The 24,866-nt window shown below is 42.3% G+C and overlaps 1 protein-coding gene across 10 annotated transcripts in view; it reads right to left on the bottom strand.

Annotated features, from left to right (window-relative positions):
* DOCK3 (dedicator of cytokinesis 3) overlaps positions 1 to 24,866 on the bottom strand; it is a 604,430-nt gene that overhangs the window by 170,757 nt on the left and 408,807 nt on the right. For all 10 annotated transcript variants that reach the window (XM_043550359.1, XM_043550357.1, XM_043550356.1 and 7 more), the window contains exons 11-12: positions 9,831 to 9,891; positions 8,815 to 8,962 (exon numbers count right to left, since the gene is read on the bottom strand). In XM_043550359.1, coding sequence (XP_043406294.1) covers positions 8,815 to 8,962; positions 9,831 to 9,891 — 209 coding nt within the window. The remainder of the gene's footprint in view (positions 1 to 8,814; positions 8,963 to 9,830; positions 9,892 to 24,866) is intronic.

Genomic DNA, 24,866 nt, shown 5'->3' with positions numbered 1-24,866 from the left:
CTGAGGGTACAGGACTTTAGTTTACAGAGATGAACTGTTCCTTTCTCCAGCATTAAATTTACTTTTGAGGAAAAGAGTGGTTTTTTTGTACTTTTTATCTTAAGGTACTGCAGATTTGCATCTCTGCCTCATGTCAGTGTTGATATCTATTGTCTAAATAAATGCTTCTCTTTGTATTGTGTGACACTGTAGTGTACTGGTAAATTCAATAATTCAGCAGATTTCATAAGGCCTACACAGTACATTTAGAATTGTTCAATTTAGATACAATTTAAAAGCTTTCCCACCCACTGCATGATGAACAAGAAATCCCTTTGCCATTTCTGTGTCCCCAATCTGCCCAGCAATAGCATAAGGAGACAAAGTACTTTCTTGGAGAACACTCCTGGCCATTTCTTTTCTTTTTTATTGAATGAAAATAGCTGTCTGTCCTGATAAAGCTAGGAACTTCAAATCAACTTTATATTCTCTCATCCTTTAACCTGATAAATTGGATAGTGCTACAATCCTGGGTAACACTGGCTTCCATAAATGTGTCCAACTCCCTCTTGAATTGATTTTTTGGTTTAAATCTATTGCTGATTCTGGCAGCTTGTTCCATATGCCAGCCATCGTTTGTGTTAAGAAACCTGGCCCAAACTGCTTATACTATAATCCCTCATTAATTTCATTCACTGACCTCTTGTTTTTGAAACAATATTTCTCTCAGTTAACTGGCATTAATCCATTCCTCTCCTTTCAAGAACCTGGAATCCTGTCACAGGTCTCTTTCTTACTAAACTACTAAAGCCAAATATAGCTGGTCTTTCTTACACCAGAATATCTAATAAATTTCATCTTTAATATACCTTTCTATTCTAAGAAAGATCATCCTTATGATATATGAACAGAATACCAGACAATATTTGCAACATGATACCATTTATATAACACAAGAATACGACTGCCAATTTATGCTCCTCTATCTATATCGCAAGATTTTGTTTGCTTTCTCTGAAACAAGCAAACATTGAGCAGATGGTTTTAACATACTACCCACAAGCAGCCCCATGTCACTTGCCTACCCTGCATTCTGTATTGTGGCTCGTTCTAGGAGAGCACATCCAAGTTAGTGCAGTCCTTAGCCTATTCTACCTTATGCCAGAGGACCTGTCTGAGACAAAACTGGCCCAAAACCTAGGTATCACAAATACCTAAAGCCTAAAGCCATTTTTGCACCAACCACCCTTTTAAGTTGCACTGTATACTTTTTGGCCAAAGCCAAGGATCTGGTTCTAGCTGCTTAATATTAGGCATCCAAGTTTGAAAATTTAGACCTAAATACATTCATCATTAATAAACTTTTCATAGTTTTCTTTGGGCATTTTACTAGTGATCAAATATATTTCTATTTAAATAAAAAATTCCTCCTTTGCAGTCCAAATTTCCTTTTTCGCTGGTTGCTTCCATAGTAAATTCACAATGGTGAATGTTTTACACACAACATTAGGCTATAATGTCAAACACTGTGGGGGCAGAAGTAAAATGAAGGCTCTACCCAGCTGGGCAAATAGCAATGAAGGAGTGTTGCAAGAGGAAAAGCATTTAGGCAATATACTTGCAATGAGAGAAAGGAATTTTAAAGCCAAAAGGTTCGGTGTCAGATGAGGAAAAAGGAGAAGAGAGTAATAGGACTGTGGAGGAGAAGACAAAAAGGAAAACTGAAAGCAGGAATAAGAAAAAAAAGTGAGATCATTTTGTAAGCAGAGTCAGGATGAGCTCCACCCTGACATCTGGTGGTGAGGTGTGGCAAGTTGTGGAAAAGAACTTCAGGGGTGATCTCATTTGCATAGGCACACCCACCCCGTGTAGAATGAGGCCATAGCTGCCCATATGGTCACTTTGGCTGCTGTGGGATCCCCAGTGTCTCTGTTATTGGGGCAGGAAGAATAAATTGTTATTACCCTGATTATGGGAATCAAGGACAGTGGAACTGTACTTGTCCTTTTGTTATGCTGCAGGGACTCGCCATCAACTAAGTAGCACTCGCTAGGCAAGAGACATGGGTTCCAAAACTCTGTGAATTGAGAGAGGTTGGGGACAGGTATTAATACTTGGTGGTATGGGTCCCCTGGTAAGGGCCTTGCATGCTAATTGCACTTCCTCCTCTCTCCACTGTGGAATATCAGAGCTAATTTTGATTCCATTAAGGAGTCTAATTACAGGCTGCTGAGCTGAATTCACTTTGGGCTAATGGTACACCAGCACTGAGGCTCCCCTGCTACAAGCTGAAATAACAAAAGAGCTAAACATACTAAGAGCTGAAATCACTGAGTGTTAAGTAGTGGGGGAGCCTGAAAATATATGGTGGAGCAGTTTGCGGGACGGCGAGCGGAGCAGAGTGGCTGGTGGAGCGGAGCAGTTTGAGGGACGGCGAGCGGAGCAGAGTGGAGCGGCTGCTGGAGCGGAGCAGTTTGTTGGATGCCTAGAGCAGCTCATGGGGTGGCTGGCAGAGCGGAGCCCCATGGAGAGGTGGAGCCATCAGCTTTGGACCACATAAGGTGCCCCTTAACCCCCACCCCCCCACCCCAATCTCCACCCAGGTTGGGAAGTAAGACTCTGCAGATAAACTTTTGAACTCTGGGGCTGCCCTGACCAGGGACAGAGACTTTTGGGTCGTTGGACTTTTGGGACTTTGGGTGATTTTGGGTTGCTGGACTCAAGAACCAAAGGGAAAGGATATGCCCCAATTTGCTTGGGGTGGGTTTTTTTTTGCTCATGGGTTGTGTTATGAATCCTGTTGGTGGTGTTTCCCCAACATAATGCCACATTGTTTCTTTCTGTTATTAAAAGGCTTTTTGCTACACTCAGACTATGTGCTTGCGAGAGGGGAAGTACTGCCTCTTGGAGGAGCCCAGCGGGGGTGGTATATATTTGTCCCAGGTCACTGGGTGCAGGCTCGAGCCGGTTTTGTATTGTGTTATTGGAATGGAACCCCTAGATACTGAACCCGGCCCTTGTTGCTGCCAACTCTGACAGGCAGAAGGGTTACAATTTTAAGGGAAGAGGGAAAAGAAAACCAGTGGAGATAAGGTAAAAGGAGAAAAGAATTAAAGACAAAAAGGACATACAGAAATATAAAAATACAGGCGACCAGGAAAAGTGAAATAAGAAATGATGTATACATTTAGATTTATTAGTTTTTACTTCATTTTAAAAATAGTTTTATGGGTATATAATTAAAATGTATTATTAATAAAGTAAATCTTTTCATGGTTTATGTAATGAGCTTATAGCTGTGGTATTATATCCTCTTTGCAAGGTTATAACATGACTGCAGGATTAAGAAGCAGGAAAAACTGGATTGTGAGAGGAACTATCTTATTCAGACATAAATCTGTAACAACAAGAAGGCAGGCTCTAAAAGAACGGTAACATAAACTGAATTTTTGTATAATCATTCTGATTTGCACACCTGTAAAATCTCTGTTTAAATGTTATATACCTTTCAGTCTCATTTGAATTTCCTATATTCTTCATCTGAAAAAGCTTATCTGGCCCTATGCTGAGTAGCTCAGTTATGGCAATTGTACACTGTGAGGGTATGTCTACAGCAGACTTGGGCTTGCGGAGCTCAGGCTAAGGGACTTTTTAATTGCAGTGTAGGCGTTCGGGCTTGGACTGGATCCTGAGCTCTGGGATACTTCCTCCTTGCAGGGTCCTAGAGTCCAGTCTCCAATCCAAGCCTGAAGATCTACACACTGCAATTAAACAGCCCCTTAGCCTGAGTCCCACAAGTGCGTGTCAGCTGACACGGGCCAGCCATGGGTATTTAATTGCAGTGTAGACATACCCTGAGACTTGCTAAAGCTGTCAGGCTCCAGCCAAACCAGAAGCACAAAACAAACTTTTGTTCTACTCAGGCAACAATTCTTTCCCCTGTGTCTATACACGCTTCTCCCCTGGCTGCAAAGGAAAAGCTTTCTCCCACCCTCAGCCCCAGACAACTCCTAAACAGTATAAGGTGCCCGCACTAGATCTCAACCCAAGTTGCTACTTCTGCCACAAGACTGTTTCCTACACCTACTTTCACCACAAATTCACCTCATTCATTCTTTAATCAAGGGTTTACAAGAAATCCTTTCTTTATCACATAGTCTCTTCCCATTTTCCCACCCACAGCTCCCTCTACACTGGGAGCACCACCCTGACTGCTGGTATGAGGCCTTCAGACTGTTCTAACTTATGCTGAGGGGATCTGTCCATAATACACCAGTTCCAGGATTGGGGAATCCAATGGTGGCTGAGAACACTGCGAATCTTCCATGAAGGCATAAAGAGTATTGTTAAGCCTGAACTTCCTTTAGTATATGAGGAAGAAAGGCGCAGCCCAACTGTCTCGGAGTGGGGAAAAGGTCAAGATCCAGAAACAGAACACTGTTCTATTAAAAGGCCTGCACGGTGTGTGTAACACAAGAATAAGGTAACATTCAATGAAATAAAAAGTGGAAAATTCAAAACTAATAAGAGGAAATGTTTTTTCATACAACGTGTAGTTAAACGGTGGAATTTATCGCTAGACAAAGTTGTTGAGACCAAAAAATCAGCAAAATGCAAAAAGCAATTGGATATTTATATGGATATCAAGAATATCGAGAGATGTTGTTATTAATGAAAATATAACTTTTGGAAGGGATATTAACTTTGTACTTCAGAGCTTAAGACAATCACTAACTAACAGAAATCAGGATGAGACTTATATGTGGGTCAGATTATTCCACATATGCCTGCTGCAAGGTTCTTAACTCTGGTTCTGACCAGTTGTAAACAGAATACAGTACCAGATGGACTGCTTGACTAGATGGACTGCTGGAACACAGAAATTCTATGTCCCTGTGTATGTTAAGTTAAACTTAAAGGACCTGGGAGGATGCACCGAAAGAGTAATGATGGAGCAAAATAGGTTGACAAGCTCACTCGTTTAACTCTTTAACTGCAATTAAAAAAAAAGGAGGAATAGATAGATAATGAGATACAGACCTTTCATCTTTAGGTCACTGGACTGAATCCACCCCAAGTTGATAGTGACTGAAAGTTAGTACCATCTAGTGGCATCTATAGTATTTGCAATGGATTGGTAGTGTCAGTCTAACTCCTAGCATACAGATATCCACATCATAAAATCTCCACCAAACTGGCCAGCTTGATAGTCTGGGCAGAGAGACATAAGAATGGCCAGGCTGGGTCAGTTCAAAGGTCCATCTGGCCCAGTATTCTGTCTTCCGACAGTGGCCAATGCCAGGTGCCCCAGAGGGAACGAACAGAACAGGTAATCATCATGTGATCCATCTCCTGTTGCCCATTCCCAGCTTCTGGCAAACAGAGGCTAGGGACATCATCCTTGCCCGTCCTGGCTAATAGCCATTGATGGACCCATCCTCCATGAATTTATCTATCTCTTTTTTGAACCCTATTACAGTCTTGGCCTTCACAACATCCTCTGGCAAGGAATTCCACAGGTTGACTATGTTTTGTATGAAAAATTACTTCTTTTGCTTGTTTTAAACCTGCTGCCTATTAATTTAATTTGGTGACCCCTAATTCTTGTGTTATGAGAAGGGGTAAATAACACTTCCTTATTTACTTTCTCCACACCAGTCATGATTTTATAGACCTCAATCATATCGCCCCTTAGTAGTCTCTTTTCCAAGCTGAAAAGTCCCAGTCTTATTAATCTCTCCTCATATGGCAGCCTCCATACCCTTAATAATTTTTGTTGCCCTTTTCTGAACCTTTTCCAATTCCAATATATCTTTTTTGCGATGGTGTGACCACATCTGCACACAGTATTCAAGATGTGGGCGTATCATGGATTTCTACAGAGGCAATATGATATTTTCTGTCTTCTTATCTATCCCTTTCTTAATGATTCCCAACATTTTGTTTGCTTTTTTGATTGCCGCTGTACATTTATTGGATGTTTTCAGAGAACTATCCACAATGACTCCAAGATCTCTTTCGTGAGTGGTAACAGCTAATTTAGACTCCATGATTTTATATGTATAGTTGGGATTATGTTTTCCAATGTGCATTACTTTGCGTTTATCAACACTGAATTTCATTTGTCATTTTGTTGCTGAGTCACCCAGTTTTGAGAGATCCTTTTGTAGCTCTTTGCAGTCTGCCTGGGACTTAACTATCTTGAGTAGACCAAGAACCATATGACACTTTTGCTCCAGAATGGCCCCTTATGGCCAAGGTTGAAACTGGCTAGTGACCTTAGGGCCATGCAAATGTACACAGCCACTCTTCCTGACCCAGGTGCATATGGCTAATGCAGCACCCAGAGTGCTTATTTCCCAACAGCAGTTCTGTCTGATTCTGCAGTCAATGGGGCCAAATGATTTCCCCTTCTCTCTCCATGGAAAAGTTAACTTTATGCACAACCTTCTGATTGCCAGGTCCATTCAGGGAATTAATTGAAGCTGTAAAGCTGCAGCCTGAAGGGTGGGGTGATGGTGGCTGTGGAAACAGCATATAGACAAAAACCTTACTTTGTTTGACACCTAAACCTCTGACCCAACACAAGATCCATCTATCATTTCTCCTACAGCTAGTGTTAACAGAGCCCTTCAACAACAAATGCATGGTATAGCCTGTAGAGATTGAAAGTACATGTAGATTTAAATCCCACACAGATCTACTAAAGAATTTCAGAACTGCAAGCAACTCACTTTGAAAATAATCTAAATTTACTGCCATAATTCCCAAACTAAACATATATTTTAATCTCTATTAATGCTCCTAAAACAAGAAAGCACCTTCAACCTTGAAAATCTGAGTATTTTACCTTTTAAAATTAAAAATATTTCAAACTGTAAACCTTTGAAAGCAACAGCTAAAATACTAATCCTTGTTATTGCAAAACAATCTATCAGGGGCGAAAGAACAGTTGCTTTTGCAGCTTTTAATGCATGGTTGCTTTTAAGGCAATTAAACCTGCCAGCATGTTTTCAAAAAGTCTGTCATTCAAACACTAGTATGAAATGGAATTTGAATACTGATGGGAATGTGCAGGTAGAAGGAAGTCTTGGGTCAGGTGTGTGTGAGTATTTATTCACTAATCTGATTAGCATATTTCAAAAGATGAAGGTAAACTACTAGTGGATCTCCTGTGCAAAGTGACAGTCTAAGAACAATCCCAGCACACTGAGGAAATAACTGGCAATGTTCTCTATTTAATTAACCATCAGAAAGCAATATTGATCCAATAAAGCAGCCTCTGTGAGCAGTTGTGAATAGAAGCCAAACAGACAATTTCAGTTTAGCCTGGAGAATCTGACAGATTTATCTTAAGCAGGTCAAAGGCAGATGATGCCACTGAAGTTAAAGCTGGAAGTAAACTGCATATTAAAGGTTCAAAATAAGATGTCAATATACAAACTTGACTGAGCAATAGAAATATGCTTGAACTTTTCATGCTTTTCCATCAGCAAAGTCTTCACTCGTATTATGAAAGACAGTCAACATTTCAGTCTTTAACCCAGTGGTTCCCCGGCTTTTATTTATATGCGATAGACTGGTCTATGCGCTCCATGGAAGCCCCCACAACCCTTTATGGCATGGCAGGATCTCTGCTTTTTTCTGTCCAGTCTCTCTTTTTAACCCTTAATCTCCCTGTTTACATGTTTTTTTTTTACCCCTTCATCTCCCCCCGCCTTTTCTGCTTTCCATTTTCATACATTTTTGCTCTCTTATGTTTTGCTGCCTTTTCCTGGCCACCACCCTCCTGCCTGTTTCTCCCCTTACCAGAAGTGGGGGTGTCCATCAGAAATCTGTAAGCCTGGACACATGCTCCTGAAGACGTACTCTTTTGTGGGAGCAGAGACAAAGCTTCAGCTGATGATGTGCTTCTTAAAACTGTAGTCGGGTATGCATGAGTGGCTCCTATAGCCATGTGCATTAGGAAACAGCCTCAAGTACAGGGAGGGAATGTAGTTTTTCAAAGAGATGCCAAATGATTTAGTCACAGCAGCACTTTTGCAGTGGACATTCAGAGTGGATCTATGGTCATGCAGCTTTCCCCACCCTTACTGCTCCTTTCCTCTTCCCTGCACCCCCGTGCCCAAACCTAGGCTTCTCTCTCCCTCACCCCCAGATTGCAGAATACTGCTTTAGCCATTCTTTAAGCTTTTAAAATTTACGCTTAGTAGCACTGAGAGCAACATCAGTAAGAAACAGGAAAAAGAACAGTTTATGAATTCTCCCCAGTGATACGTATTCAAGGAATATTCCAAAATGTGTCTTCTTGTCATGCAACCTGGCTGAAACATCATATCTTTAAAATGAAGCTGCATGTAGTTTTAGTATATCTCCCTCAGGCTCACTAGCTGTCTTGCAGCTGTAAGAAAAAGCAAGGGTAAGTAGAAACTTCCCTGCTCATGCTCTCCCCCCTCATCCCCAAGTTTGCTTCCCTATGAAAAGAAACATCTAAAAAGTGGGGTACAATGGTTATTCTTTAAAGAGCTCAGCATTAGCATCAGCCAGCTAAGTAAAATGAATTAGAAGGCTGGAGAATTCATCAACGTAAGCACCACACACTTGCACATTTCTGCAAGAGATTTATTTAGATTATTTGTTTGTACGTATAAGAGCAGGTCATGCTAACCTGTCAGGGAGAGGAACTCACAAAAAATTATAAGTCCTTTACATGTCATTTATAGCTCAGTGCTGAATCTCTGGTTTGTGGCACATGCGTATTCATGTAGTATTAAGACACATAAACCTATACTAATCGCTCACGCAGTTTCTTTCTCCCTCTGGTGAGTTACTCACGTGTAAACTTTGAGAACAAAATCTTTTTCTTCCTTTAGTTCAGAGATTGATTGAAGCACATCCATGATGCTCAATACTGCACAGCCATAGGGGCGCCGATAATGTAGGTGGGAGGGGCCTTTTTTGGAATCATTTAGCAGCATGCGACCTGAAACAGACAGCTTGGTTAGAAATTAACATGCAGTTGCTCTCTCTGCTCTTATCCTTCTGTTGTCTCTATGTGAGTGTGTATACGTACATACAGTACAAACTACAGTATAGAACTGTCTGTGTCCCTCTTTTCATATTCTTGTATATATGAATTATGCAGTCAATTGTTACATAGAAACTTTTTAACTGGGCCATTTCTGTAGACTGACTATTATTCTGATTAAATTATTGTCCCATTAAGAGATGAGATTTTTAAACAGCCTGAAAAAACTAGAAATAAAATACTGTACATAACACAAATACAAGAAATATTTATCTGGCCTCTTCTCAATTAAAACACCGATATCTTAACACCTTGGCATTGGCTAAATGCATCCCCATTAAGCAGGTTTTTTTGCTAACAGTGTGTCTCAAAAAGCTGCTATTGCCATTTATGGTCATTGGGCACACAACAAAAAAGAGTTCCCTGTATTTATCCATCTGCAAATGATTTATAATTCTGAATGACCAGGTAGGCTGACATCCTCTCCAAAAAGTGAGCTTTATCTCCCCCTTTCCTACATCTTGTGTGCAAAGTTTAGAAGGGTGCACGATAAAACTGATATCTTTTCTTTCCAAAGGGGTATTTACCCAAGTCTTGTGTTCCAGATCAAGAAAATCATTGTCTAGCAATTACTAAAATGTATTAACACTTATCTATAATGCCATGATTTGAAATTCTGTTTCTACAAAGAGGTAGGGTCTGTGATGGAGCTTTCTAACTGGTTAAATTGATCATAGTGTCAATTCAGTATAAAATAGGTTTTAAAAATATTTTTCATTTTGAGCTAATATAAAAAAAATTTAGTTAGCAAACCATACTGTACCTATTCGAATTACATGTGCAACTATGTACAAGTCTCTCTTCGTATCCTTGCTGCTGAGATCCTAACAAATTGGAAAAAAAATAGAAGTTGAAACAAATAACACAACACACTTTTGACCTTAAAGCAGGTCTGCAAAATTACTCGTACAAACACACCCCACAAATAATAATAAATAGTAATATTTTTCATGTATTTAACTCCTTCCATCTTTAAATCTGTTTTACAAAGGTGGGAAGGTTATGGATGAAGAAAAATTAGGCACAGACAGGTTATGTTTTGGCTAGCAGAGTTCTATAAAAGAAAAAACAAAAATCAACTGTCTACCTTGGTGAGGAAACTATGTTGGAATTCTGTCAACAGTCATTTTCAAACATGTATTTAACGCTTTGATCCTAACACACCCTACTTGAGATGAAATCTATGAGCTGCAGTACTACACAATATCACGAAATTAGACAGCTCTGCCGCACTGCCCCGCACTGTCTGCTAGCCACTTGCCATTTGCGGGGCATCTATATGGAATCCCATGCATGCATTCATGAGGCATTATGTCTTGGTCCAAGACTCCTCCACTGACACATCCTTTGGGGCTGTAGTTTTACAAGCAGCCATACTGTGCATCCTCACACTCTCCTCTTGGACTACTGCTTGTCAAAACCCAGAGTGGAATACACATAGGAACCACCACTTGAAGAAGAAAGGGAAGTTACTTACCTGGTTGTAACTGGAGCTCTTCGAGATGTGTGGCCTCTATCTGTATTCCACTACCCACCCTCCTTCCCCTCTGCTTCAGATAATGATTGGATTCATGGTAGAGAAGGAACTGGAGCGGTGGTCAGTTCACCCCGCCCCTTATATTCTTGGTGCAAAGCATGAGGATGGCAAGGGCGCAGGAGCGGACCAACGGACACTGCTTGCAAGAATTCTCTCTCTCTCAGGCACATGGAGCACATGCATACCCACAATGGAATACACACAGGGACCAGTACTCAAAGAAGAAAACAGTGTCTAAGAGTCATTTAAATAGTTGTCATTCATGGACTATTTAGAAAATTATGAGGTTTTGGTTCTGTTACTATATTAAATATAAAAAAGTCACAGTAATACTAAAAGGAGAAAAGGATACCTACAGAGATTCTAAATAAAATTGTAACTTAACTCATCCTTATTGTTCCTAGTAAGAGGGAACAGTCGTCTCACTTCATTTGATGACCCAAGATGAAAAAACCCCAGGCATTTTACAATCACTAGACTTAACAAGATGAGAATAGGATGTTGTAGCAGCCTCAATTCCAAATCTAACAGCTATGAGGGCTTATGTCTGACCCTTAATGTTATTTTAATATAACAGCTGTGGATTCAAATTTTTCGTGTTTTCTTTCCCTTCAATTAAACTATGGCCTCCATCCTAGTGATGGTGGCATACTCCGAAATGTTTGAGTGAGAGAATGTTATAGCATTATTAGGTTTGCTTATACAATAAGGTGGCTTGTTCTACTACTAAGTTTTGTAAAATATAAAAAACTCAACTTCGTTTCTCAGTAGCAAATTTTCAAAATGAAATCACTCCTAAGTGAAATGACACTAAAGCCATTGTGAAAAGAAAAGAAAAGACACTTTTTAGTAAAGGTAAAGGTGGAGAAATTCTGATTTTGCAATTTTATAACTTAAAATCAATTTAGAGAATTAAAAAAGGGTTGTTTTTTTGTTGAAAAGAAAATATGAATCGTACCTGTCACCTTGCATGGCAGATTTCTGTCCTCTGTGATTTGAGAGAGGAAATCTCAAAAATTGAGGTTTATGATAGCAATGCAGACAGACAGTGAAATATAGAAGTACAGCTAAAATAAATGCATATGGACAGCTACACTTCTAACTACAGCAAAGATCATATTTTATAAGCAAAGTTCTAAGAGAAAAATTCTGCCCTTTACATATGTGGCCATGCATGCCGAGTGGGGGGAAAGAGGGACGGGGAGAGAGGGAAGGGGAAGATGTCAACCAGAGCTGTATTTCCAGCATTAGTCTCATACTGCTAGCACAGTGCAGGATGGTTGAAGGGGAGCTATAACCTGATGGGGATTTCTTGCTACTTACTCCTTTGAAAAGAAATAGTATATTTCCTTGGCTAGAGCATGCTGCTTATTGTAAATAGCATGCTGGGGACTGGCCATGTGTATTACTTTAAAGGCCGAGAGGGACCATCACGATCATCTAGTTTGACCTCCCAAACATTGTAGATCACAAAACCTCACCCATCCACCCCTGTAAGAGGCCCAAAACCTCTGTCTGAGTTACTGAAGTCCCCATATCTTGATTTAAAGACTTCATATTACAGAAAATCCATTGTTACTCTCGTTTAAACCAACAAGTGACTCATGCCTCATGCTGGAGAGGAAGGCAAAACCCCACCAGGGACTCTGACAATCTGACCTGGGGAAAAATTCCTTCCCGACTCCAAATATGGTGATCGGTTATGCCCTTAGCATATGGGTGAGACCCACCAGCCAGATACCTGGGAAAAAATTCTCTGTAGAAACTCAGAGCCCTCCCCAGCTTGTGTATCATCTCCGGCCAATGAAGATATTTGCTAAAGGCAGTGGAGGCTGGGCCATATGCCACTGTAGGCAATCATACCTTCCCCTCCATAAACTTATCAATCTCAGTCTTAAAACAAGTTAGGTTTTTTTGTCCCTGCTACTCCCCTTGGAAGGCTGTCACGCCTCTGATAGTTAGAAATCTTTGTCTAATTTCGAGCCTAAATTTATTGAGGGCCAATTTATATCCATTTGTTTGGAGTTGGGTTTTTTCCCCCCAACACTGGCCTTTAACTTAAATAACTCATCTCCCTCCCTGGCATTCATAGGCGCCAAGTCCGTGGGTGCTCTGGGGCAGGAGCACCGGCAGGGAAAAATTAGTGGGTGCTCTGCACCCACCGGCAGCCAAGCTCCCCTCCTGCCCCCCCGCTCCCTCTCACCTTACCTCCTCCCCTGAACACGCCTTGTCCCTACTCCTCCGCCTACCTCCCCCGTTTGCCACTGCAAAACAGCTCTTTCGCAGTGTAACAAGCTCCGGGAGGGAGCAGGGAGGAGGGGGAACAGGGTGCACTCAGGGGAGGAGGCGGGGAAGAGGTGGGGCTGGGGCAGGGATTTGGGGAAGGAGTCCAATAGGGGCAGGGAGGGGGCGGAGTTGGGGCAGGGACTTTGGGGAAGGGGTTGGAATGGGGGTGGGGCAGGGGTGGAGTCGGGGCTGGGCCGGGGGCACAGCGGGGGTCGAGCACCCGCTTGTGCCAGAAGATGTCGGCACCTATGCTGGCATTTGTCCCTCTGATGTATTTGTAAAGAGCAATCATATATCCATTCAGCCTTCATTTTGTTATGCTAAACAAGTCAAGCTTCTTAAGTCTCCTTTCATAAGGTAAATTCTCCATTCCTCTGATCACCCTAGTAGCCCTTCTCTGCATCTGTTCCAATTTGAATTCATCTCTCAAACATGGGACATCAGAATTGCACACAGTATTCCAGATGAGATCTCACCAGTGCCTTGTATCATGGTAATAACACTTCTCTATCTCTACTGGAAATACCTCGCCTGACGCATCCTAGGACTGCATTAGCCATTTTTTCATGGCCACCTAACATTGGCAGCTCATCCTGCGATCAACCAATACACCCAAGAATTTCTTCTCCTCTCTCATTTCCAACAGGTAGGTCCCCAAAAATTCTTGTTGTTAGTCCCTAAATTCATAACCTTGCACTTTGCACTACTAAATTTCATCCCATTTCTATTACTACAGTTTTCAAAGTTGTCCAGATCTTCTTGTATGATATTCTGTTCCTCCTTTGTATTGGCAGTACTTTCCAACTATGTGCAATCTGCAAATGACTTTCCACTTTTTGTGCAAACATCAGTAATGAAAATGACCGATCTCTGAGGAACTCCACTAGTAATCTCCCTCCAGGCTGACAGTTCATGTTTCAGATTGATCCATTGTATTCTCCCCTTTAACCAGTTCCTTACCCATCTTTTGATTCTCATATTAATCCTAATCTTCTCCAATAGAACTAGTAATTTTCCATGTGGAACTGTATCAAATGCTTTACTGAAATCCAGATAGATTAGATCTAATGCATTTGCTTTGTCTAGAAAATTACTTATCTCCTCAAAGAAAGAGATAAGGCTGTATGATACGATTTACCTTTTGGAAAACCATGTTGTGTTATATCCCAATCACCGTTTACCTCTATGTCCTTAACTATTCTCTCTTTCAAAATTGGTTATCAAACCTTACATACAACTGAGGTCAAACTAATAGGCCTGCAGTTTCCTGGATCACTTTTTCTCCCCTTTCTTAAATATAGGTACTATATTTGCTATTCTCCAGTCACAGGATACGACCCCTGAGTTTGCAGATTAATTAAAAAGCCTTACTATTGGGCTTGCAAATTTCATGTGCCAGTTCCTTTAATATTCTCAGATGGAGATTATTTGGGTGCCCCCATTTGGTCCCATCAAGGTGTTTGAGTTTAGCTTTCACCTCAGATATGGTAATTTCTACTTCCATATCTTTAAGTGTTTTCCCTAGCTGGGTGTAGTCTTCCTTGGTGCATTCCTGAGAGAATCTAGCAGTATAGTTTGTTCCCAAGTGAAGGACTATTGGGGGATTCTTTCCTAATTTCATTAGGATTCTCTTCAGCTTTAGGTCCACATCCCGTATCTTAGCTCCTGGCAGACAGTACAACTTTTTGTTCTCTGGATCAGCTCTGGGGACAAGCCTCTTTTTCTTAATAGGGAGTCCATAGTCACTTAGACCTACTTCTTCCTGGTGTTGGTGTGATCCTCTGTCCATCCCCCTTCTGTTTTTAATGGCTGCAAGTCTTCTTATCTTCTGTTCATCATTCCCTATCCTCCTAGGGCTCCAAACTCTGGCTATCTCCACTGTCTTTTCCCCTCTTCTTATAGGGAACCAGCAGTTCTTCTCTTCTTCCTTGCTCTTCCATTTCTGTTACTGCCTGCCTCTCCCCTTCATTTTCCAACTCACCGAACCTGTTCCTCAGCTCTATTTCTCCTTTGGTAGCCAGTCCTTTCCTCTGCTTTGCTCTCATAGCCACAGACTTCTACTGGCCACTCCCCTCATTCAGCAGTCTACCCTCACAGTTCTCTGGTCCATCATGTATCCACAAGTGTTTAGGTTTCCCTTTAGCCTCCTGTCTCCTTCCCTCCATTATTCACTCAAATCTTCAATACTCAATCACAGTTTCTAGCGGCATCTCCAAACCATGGATCTTCTCTTCCATCAAACCACTCAGCCGGAACTTCATAAAAACAAAGCACCTTTCAGGTACCCACTCCAGAATAATATACATCCTGCAGATTCTACCTCCAGTCATTTTCAACATCTCTTCCATTTTTCAGTTCAGTAGCAGAACTGCCTCTGTAGCCTCACTTCCTAAGCTCCTGTCAAGAAGGAAAAACACCCCACAAAAATACCACTCATGCCCTCCTCCAAACTCTGCCTTGCAAATTCCCCCTCAAATTCCCGTTTTCAGTTCTGTTTGCTAGGTTCTGTGCTGCCTCTGCTCTCTAGCTAGCAGATCATGCCTCTTTGGGGCTGTGGAGTGTTGGCCAGCATTGAGGCTGCATAAAATTCTCCCAGTATTCTCTCTCTCCTGCTGCATAGATAAGGGGCAAGCTTTCTAGGCTCTCTTTACTGTCTAGTGCACCAGTGCAGCATATGGCAAGATTTAGCCTTGTGTGTCTTGGAAAAAATGAAGCTCAATGATAAGAAGGGATTTTGTGCAGTTTTAATCTTCACAGCTATCATTAGCTCACCCTCAGCCAGTAAGGTTCTTCTATTCGCCAGTGTTCTGGGGATGCTTATCCTGCTAACGCTCTCTCACACCGGGATTAAAAATTATAGACCAACCCTGGTAAGAAGTGTTTGTGTGTTGTTTTTGTTCAGTTGTGCCTCATGCACACAGAGTATTTGTGAAAATGGAGTACAAATGTAAAAGCAAGTTAATTCACCATATTTTAAAATATCAAAATTATGGATAATTATTGTTAGAATATTTAAAGCACAAGCTCCCATGTTTTCACTTGCTAGAAGTACCCACTGCTTAAATACTTTCTTTGCTTTGTAATTCTCCCTTTGAGAAAGTGCGTGGTGACATCTTTGACAAGCAAAGAAACTCATAAACAGGCCAGGGACACACAACTGTTCTCAGTCTTCCTAGACAGTAAAGGGCATTTGAGAACATGCATGGTTCCTTAACAAACCCTTTACTTTTCAATGTGATCATAGAATCATCGAAGATTAGGATTGGAAGAGACCTCAGGAGGTCATCTAGTCCAACCCCCTGCTCAAAGCAGGACCAACACCAACTAAATCATCCCAGCCAAGGCTTTGTCAAGCCGGGCCTTAAAAACCTCTAAGGATGGAGATTCCACCACCTCCCTAGGAAACTCATTCCAGTGCTTCACCACCCACCTAGTAAAATAGTGTTTCCTAATATCCAACCTAAACCTTCCCTACTGCAACTTGAGACCATTGCTCCTTGTTCCATCATCTGCCACCACTGAGAACAGCCACGCTCCATCCTCTTTGGAACCCCCCTTCAGGTAGTTGAAAGCTGTTATCAAATCCCCCCTTACTCTTCTCTTCTGCAGACTAAATAACCCCAGTTCCCTCAGCCTCTCCTTGTAAGTCATGTGCCCCAGCCCCCTGATCATTTTTGTTGTCCTCCGCTGGACTCTCTCCAATTTGTCCACATCTTTTCTGTAGTGGGGGCCCCAAAACTGGACACAATACTCCAGATGTGGCCTCACCAGTGCCGAATAGAGGGGAATAATCACTTCCCTCGATCTGCTGGCAGTGCTCCTACTAATGCAGCACAATATGCCATTAGCTTCGTGGTAACAAGACTGGTTGTATTTTCTAATTTGACCTCGAAAAGTTAACATTACTTGTGTTTAGGTTTTACATATAAGGGGACAAACCCTTTGCCTAATTAAAGTATTATATGGATGATATTCTGAGCAGATACTGTAATAGCTACAGTTGTACATGTTCATTACTCTATTTGGAGAAGTAGGGATTTATAATTTTATTATGGCAAATTGATTTATAGAGGGGACTATTTTTCAAGGGGAAAATGTCAAAATATTGGGGAGGAGTGGGGAAACATACTGTACCCTCTTTAGCTCCACAGAAAATACTAAAAACATTAATACAGCCCCAGGGGCTGCAGGTCACAGCCAGAGGGCATAGGACCTCAGTGCAGATGGCCCTGAGATCTTCCAGGTTTGAGGGTGGCTTTTTTGCAAGGGGAGAAAATTCTGCCTCACCCCTGACAGGAGAATGCAAGAATATCTATGAGGAAATCCTCACAGAAATTTCCAGACAAAAAGTCCCCTTCTCCTGGCTTTTAATGTAGGAGGGAACAATCTGAGCCAATTACTTATTTGTGTCCCATGGAACTGAAGTGATTTGTTGAACTGCGCTCGCAATATTGCCTCTGCTCTAGGTGTAAACTATTCCTGCTATAGAGCTGACATTTTCAAGTGTTGTTGGTTGACAGACAAAAAGAAGTAAACCAAAAGACCATGATAATTTAATGCTTCGTTAGGAACACAGGTTAAAAAAAAGTTAGCCAAATGGAAAAAAAACAAATTTTCATTAGAAAGAATAGTTATTTAACTTTACAATACCAGTGGTTTTCAAGATGTTGTCATCCCCTCTATGTGATCGATAAGTAGTGCCCCAACTGGAAGGAGGTATTAATATTAAGAATTCCTAACTGCCACTACCTAAATAGTGATGTGATGGGGCACCTGGCCCACACTGGTCTCTAAGGGGTTAATAGAACCCTAGGGAGGCTGCGCAGGAGGCAGCCAATCAGGACCAAGTGGGCCCTTATAAAAAGGGAGCTTCAGGGCAGTGGAGTCCTGTTCTCTGCTGGGAGACCAGGGAGGAAGGAGTGTGTCTCTGGAGGGCTGAGAGAACTGCCAGCACAGAGAAGTGTTGCTAGCAAGGGCCGGGGGAGTGAGAGACTTGAGAGACAAGAAAAGGAGTACTTGTGGCACCTTAGAGACTAACCAATTTATTTGAGCATAAGCTTTCGTGAGCTACAGCTCACTTCATCAGATGCATACTGTGGAAAGTCATGTCCATAACTTGACTGCCTCCTGACAGAGTGATAAATGGGCACCTCCTTGCTTGTTTATAAAGTATGTTGTGGATGTGTTGTCTATGATAATCTGCAGAGTGGAATTCTATAGAATAGGCTGGAATGCTATGCAAGCTAAACTGATTACTTTTAGTTCTAGAATTTATATACCATGAAACAACTTTGCAAGAGAAGGAGCAGAGAAAGGAATCCCTCCAAAATGTTCTTGGGCCAACAGTGTGGATAGAATGCGTACCAGGACCACAACTTGCATGCTCATTTGGTATCTTTGGAGGATGACCTTAATCAGACTTCTTATGAATGCAGGTGAAATCTGGCTAGCAGTATCACATATGTGCAAACCAACAAGAGGCCAAGAAGTTTGAGGCAGTTTCTTACTATAGTTGACCATTTGTTTTGATATTGGTCATTAGCATTTTGGGAAGTCTCTTCATGTTGTGGAGAGATTGAATGGCACATGGCCGCCTTGTACTGGTAATGATTGGGCCCTATAGGTACTTCCTGTGGGACAGATGGATGGCAATATGGAAGTGTGTGTCTTGCAGCTCAAGAGATATGAGCAAGTCTTAAGCCTGAAAGAAAAAGGACGATCCAAGTAAGCTTTGCCATCCTGAATCTGAGATAGCATATACATTTATTCAGTCTACTCAGGTCTAGGATAGGATGAAGACCACCTTTTTGCTTCAGGATAAAGAAATAAATATAAGGAGTAGAAACCTGTTCCCCTGTACTCCAGAGGTACCATGTCCTCTATGACTCCTTGGCAAAGTGGAAAAGACACTTCTTCCTTTAGCTGATTTTCCTGAGAAGAGTCCCTGAAGAATGATAGGGAAGGGAGGTACGGGTAAGGGGTAAGGACTGAAATTCAATGGAATAGTTATGAGACACAACTTCCAGCACCCATTTGTCTGTTGTTATTGCAGTCCAAGTGTCAAGGAAGAAAGCAAGATGGCATCCAAAAGTAGGGCTTGGGGTGGCTCTTGAGTGATTTGAGTGTGGCTCCTGATCCTTGTGTCAAACCTGCTGTCTGGAAGCAAATGAAGGCTGCCTAGTAAGTGCGAAAGATGGTGTCCTTTGAGAGAACCTTAACATCTTCCAGGGTAGCTACTCAGAAGGCTATTGTATAAATAGATGTCTTCTGCCTGGATTGCCCTGATATATAGAGGACTTATGATTTGGGGCTGAGACGTAGATGACCAATAAATGAAGTCTGGCTCTGGAATCCTTTAGGAGGTGTAGTGTGTCATCTGTGTGTGACCTGTGCCCTTGAAGGGCAAACTGACAGTTGTACTCTGTACGTCTCTCAGAATGCCAGAGGCTTACAGCCAGGCATCTCTGCACACAGCTACCATGGTGGCCACGGATCAGCTGCTGTGTTGATACATCCAGTCTGCAATGAGGTTTTAGCCATTAGTTAACTTGTGGCAATGATGGGATTCAACTTTTCTGTCAAGTCTTGTGGGAGTTTAGCTAGAAAGGGGGATATCCTATGTTAAATAATCATCTGTGTTCCATGTTGTAAATGATCTCTAGTCTGTTGCAATTGGACCAACCTTTGGATCCCATGTACTTCCAAACCTGGTCACTGTTTAAAATTCTGGGCCTCTCAGGTACAAAACTGGGTGCAGAACTCCTGTTCATCCTCCTTCCTTGGGATATGGAACTCTGCAGCCCAACTGCCATAGGCCCTGAAACCAGTATTCTGCCTTTATCATGATCAGTGGAACTGGAGTCAGAGTGTCCATGTTTCCTGGAGGGATTGTTATTGACAGGACACCAATAGAAACAGGAAAGCAAGGAAGTCAGACTGGAAGTAACTCATCCACATGGACAGAACAGTGCACAGGATTTAATAAAGTTTTACTTGTTCAGCTTAACCTTCATTCATTGTGAATGAAACATGGTGGCAGTGTTGGAGCTGTGAGTTCTTTGAAGTGCAGCAGCTAGCAGTGTGAACCATGGAACCTTGGATTTTGCAGATACAAACCTAGCCCAGTGATTGGGCAAGTGGAAGGAGGAGTTTGGGCAGTACACAGACATGCCCATGCAGGATAACAACAATAGCAGACAAGTAAAACTGTTACTTTACCTTACTGGGAATAAGGCAGAGAGGTCTGCTGCACTCTAAAGCTCACCACTGCCTCAAGCCTCACAGCAGTTCTAGGAGCCTGTGGGAACTATTGCTCACAAAAGAATGAAACTCTGGCATGACACAAGTTTTTCACTAGAGACAAATCCGAAGGGGCAGGGATAAACCCATATGGTTACTGCCTTATGCACTCTGGCTGTTCCACGCAATTTTTGGGACTTGACAGACTCCCTAATAACAGATGATCTGCAGCACTTGGGATCAAGACCTGTGGGAGTGGAAGCTCCAGGAAGGCAATCTCACATGAGACAGATGAGGCATGCAGTGAAAATAAAGACAAAGGATGAAAGCCCCAGGAGGTACAACAGCTCCAGAAGTATATGAAGTGAGACAACAGCAAAGAAGAGCAGGTGGCCAGGATTCCATACGCATACTGAAATGCATTTACTGTGGGACACTGCATATGCAGGAAAAGGAGAAGTGCCCCAAACTAGGACAGCATTACAAGGAATGTGGCAAGTTGAACCATTTTAGCAGCATGTGCAAGAACAGGAGAAAGTCTCAGAAAGATTCAGTAAGACTTGTACAAGAAAGGGAGGGGATATCAGACTCTTGTGGTGACAGCATGCCTTTCTCCTTGACTCCAAAGACTATTAGGTACAGACTGTTGGGACAGAAAAGCAACTAGCGACAATATCAACCTCCCCCCCGTGGATTTCAGATGGATAGCAGGGCCTCCTGCAACATGATTCCTCAGTGTGAACTGGACTCGAACACACCCATTAGAAAAAGTAGTGCACCCTCCTAATGTACAACGAGAGCATAATACAGCCCATAGTAAAATGTGACTTCATAGTAACGAACATAAAAAACAACAGATGGTACAATTGATGTTTGTTGTGGTGAATGGCAACAACCACAGATCCCTCTTGGGGAATACAGCAATACAAGCTACAGATCTGATAAAAGGGCACTCACCAGAATTTTATAGCTGCAGTGCAAGAAGAAAAAGAGAGAGTCCCATGGACAATGGAGACAATTTTGAAAGCACATGAGGATTTTTCAAAAGAGACAAGTGCCTCAGAGGAAATCTGTGACCGTAAGTAGACCCTACAGTGAATCGGTGTGCCTACCACTTAGGAAATTTCCAGTGGCATGACAAAATCCAGTACGCAAGGAGCTCAAAAGTCTGCAGAGCAGATGTATCATAGAACCTGCAGAGGCAGTGGTATCATGGTACCTGCAGAAGCCATACAGCCTGGGTAAGCAGCATGGTGGTGGTAATGACGCTTTCAGGGAAATTATGCATCTGCATAGACCCAAAGCCACTGAACTGGGCATTGACAAGATGCCATTGTCCACTGCTCACAATTGATGACATCTTGCCAGAACATTTCAAAGCCAGAATATTTATGATCTGTGATGTGAGGAACAGGTTTTGGCACATAAGCCTGAATAAAGAGTCAGGTGTAACACTATTTGGCTGCTACAAATGGCTGTGCATGCTGATGGGCATAAGCTCATTACCAGAGGTGGTCCAGAGAAGACTCACCAAAACACTGGAAGGACTGCTAGTGGTGAAAATAACTGCAGCTGTTATCTTCATTGTAGGTGAAGGGAGAAGTGACACAGAAGCTGAATGAGACCATGGCAGAGAACTACAAGATTTCCTACAGCCATGCAGGGACCAAAAAAAAAAACCAATCCAGAAAAAAAAGTTACTCGAACAGCATGAGATGACATACAATGGACAACTGATCACAGCAGAGGCACTGAAAGCAGATCCCAACAAGATTAAGGCAGTCAGAGACACATCAGCTCCAGTGCATATAGAAGGGGTACGGCACTTCAGAGGAATGATACATTCTCTGTCCACACCTGGCTGCAGTAGTAGAACCCATATGTCAGCTCACAAGGCAGGATGTGGAGTGGGACTAGGAAGGTCACCAACTCCAAGTATCTGACATGCTGAAACTAACAACAGATGCCCCTCTCCTGAAGTACCATCAAGTAAGAAAGCCACTGACCCTCCAGAGTGATGCATTAGAGAAAAGATTGGGCGTAGTTCTTTTGCAGGAGCAGATAGTCACATCCAGACAGAAGAGGTTACTTACCCTTGTGCCTTAACTGGAGTTCTTCAAGGTGTGTATCCCTGTAGTAGCTCCACTTCAGGAGTGCATGTGTCCCTGCACCTTTGGTTGAAAATTATTGGTAGCAGCACCTATTTGGCCTGCACATGCGCCCTACACATCCTCATTCCCCATCTCAAGAACATATAGGGCTGCATGGGCAAACTGCCCTCAGTTCCTTCTCTACCACAGAGTTCCACAGGGGAAACTCCAAGGAGAAGGGAAGGAGGGTGGGCAGTGGAACATCTTGAATAACTCAAGTTACTACAGAAGTTAAGCTCTCCTTCTTTGAGTAGTGTCCCTATGGATGCTCCATTTCAAGTGATTTCCAAGAAGTACCTCCATAAGAAGGAGGGAGCTTCGGAACAGAGTCCAGTACTGAAGAAAAAACTGCATTGCCAATTGCAGCATCTAATCTAGAGGCAAAGCAGAGCATAATGGTTGGAGAAAGTATGTACAGAGGTCCAGGTTGCATCTCTGCAGATTTCAGTAACAGGAACGTCTTTGAGTAATGCCACAGACATAGATTGACCAGTAGAATGAGTTATTACTCTAGAAAGAGGTTGAATATCAGCCAAATCATAACATGTAATAATATATACCCCAAGATCCATCTTGAGAATCTTTGAGAGGAGAGTGCGGATCCCTTGGATATGTCTACAGCTGAAGCAAAGAGTGTAGAAGACCTTCTGAACAGTCTGAGTCTGTCCAGATAGAAGACTAATGCCCTTCTGACATTAAGGATATGGAAGGCAGCTTCTTGTCTAGTCTGATATGCTTTTGAGAAAGTAACTGGGAGATAAATGGTCTGATTAATATAAAATTAAGAAGACATCTTAGGCAGAAACTTGGGATCTGGTCGCAAATTACCTTTTCCTTGAGAAACACTATAAAAGGAGGGTCTGACATTAAAGTCCCCAGTTCTACCCTCTGGGCAGAAGTGCTGGCCACCAAGAAAGCTGTTTTCATGCATAAATAAAGCAACAAACATATTGTAGCTACTGGCACAAAAGGGTGTTATTGTAAGGCAATTAAGAACCAGGTTCAAGTCCCATACTGGAGTAGGTTCTCTAATCTGATGCAAAAGATTCATCAGTCCTCTGAGAAATCCTGAGTTTGCAGGATGAGTAAAGATCAAAAAACCTTCTACTGATGAGTAAAAGGCTGTAATAGCTGCCAAGTCAACCCTGATGAAACTCGCAGTGGGACCTGAATTCTTTAATTGGTCAAGGATGGTGGGAAGAGAAGAGAACAGGAGAAACTTGTTGACAGGTATACCAGTGATAAAATCTCTTCCATTTTTGAAGGTAAGTATTTCTGGTAGATGTTTTCTGCTGTTTAATAATATATGTTGCACCTATCTTGAACAGGAGGTCTCTGTCCCCAAGAACCATTCAGGAGCCACGCCTGGAGTAGAGGAACTTTTAGACTGGGGTGAAGCATCTGATGAGCATGCTGTGACAATAGAATGCCAACTAGCTGGAAGTCTCATCAGTGAACAAGAAGCAAGTTGAATGATGTAAGGTTACCAGACTTGCCTCAACCAGATTGTTGCAATTAAAATGACCCTAGCCTTGTCTTGTTTGATTTTGCTCAGTGCTTTCCAAAGTAATGTTGGAAGGCCTCTCATCCATGAGATGAGGAAGAAATTGAGTGACCGCAGAACCCGGTTGACTAAAGACACTTGCTTGTCCAGACTGTTTGTTTGGTACGTAGAGTGTCCTGAGCCATCCCTGGAGGCATCAAAGATGTAACCTAGTGTTTTGGGTTACAAAAACACGGCCCAATAGTGATTGAGGGTCTAGTCTCCTCTTTAGCAACATTTCTTGCACTTTGTGTTGGCGGCAGTTGCAAAGAGGTCTACCTCTGGAAGCACCCAAGTTAATAATATGTTTTGTGAGAAATGCTGCTGAGGTCATCAGCCAGAGTGTTTTGCACATCTAGAAGGTAAGAAGCTGAGATGACTCCTGGTTGGGTATGCACCAATTCCAGAGTTTTATTGCTTCGGCACAGAATGAGGGGGAACATCCTCTCCCTGACAATTGATATAAAACACACAGGCCATGTTGTCTTTCATGATCTTGACTGATTTGGTCTGATCAGAGGAAGAAATTGAAGGCAAGCATTTCTGACCTCTCTCAACTCTAGAAGGTTGATGTGGAGTAACTGCTCTGGATGACCCTTTGCCCTGGATTGTGTGAGGTTCCTATCCCCAACGCAAGAAGAAAGTGTCTGATGTTATCACGATGGTAGTGAAATTGTGAATAAATGGGACTCCTGTACAGACCTTGGAAGGATCCTTCCACCAGTTGAGTGACTGCAGAACCTGGTTGACTACAGACACTTGCTTGTCCAGACTGTTTGTTTGGTATGTAGAGTGTCCTCAGCCATCCCTGGAGGCATCAAAGACATAACCTAGTGTTTGGGGTTACAAAAACATGGCCCAATAGTTGAAGGCAATTCCTCACTCAGGTTTGAGGTTGAACTGAACTGTTAAGATACTTTAGGGTGAGAAATCTATCAGTAGGTAAAAGTAAGCCCTGCCTGTCACTGCATTCAGAGATGTCCCTGTGAAATCTATTCTGTTCCCCTGGTGTTATCTGGACTGGTGATCTGCTAGGTCATTCCA

Source organism: Chelonia mydas, chromosome 7, assembly GCF_015237465.2.
Source record: "Chelonia mydas isolate rCheMyd1 chromosome 7, rCheMyd1.pri.v2, whole genome shotgun sequence".
NCBI lineage: Eukaryota > Metazoa > Chordata > Testudines > Cheloniidae > Chelonia > Chelonia mydas.
Note: the sequence above shows the minus strand (reverse complement) of the source record. Positions and strands in the feature narration are given on the sequence as shown.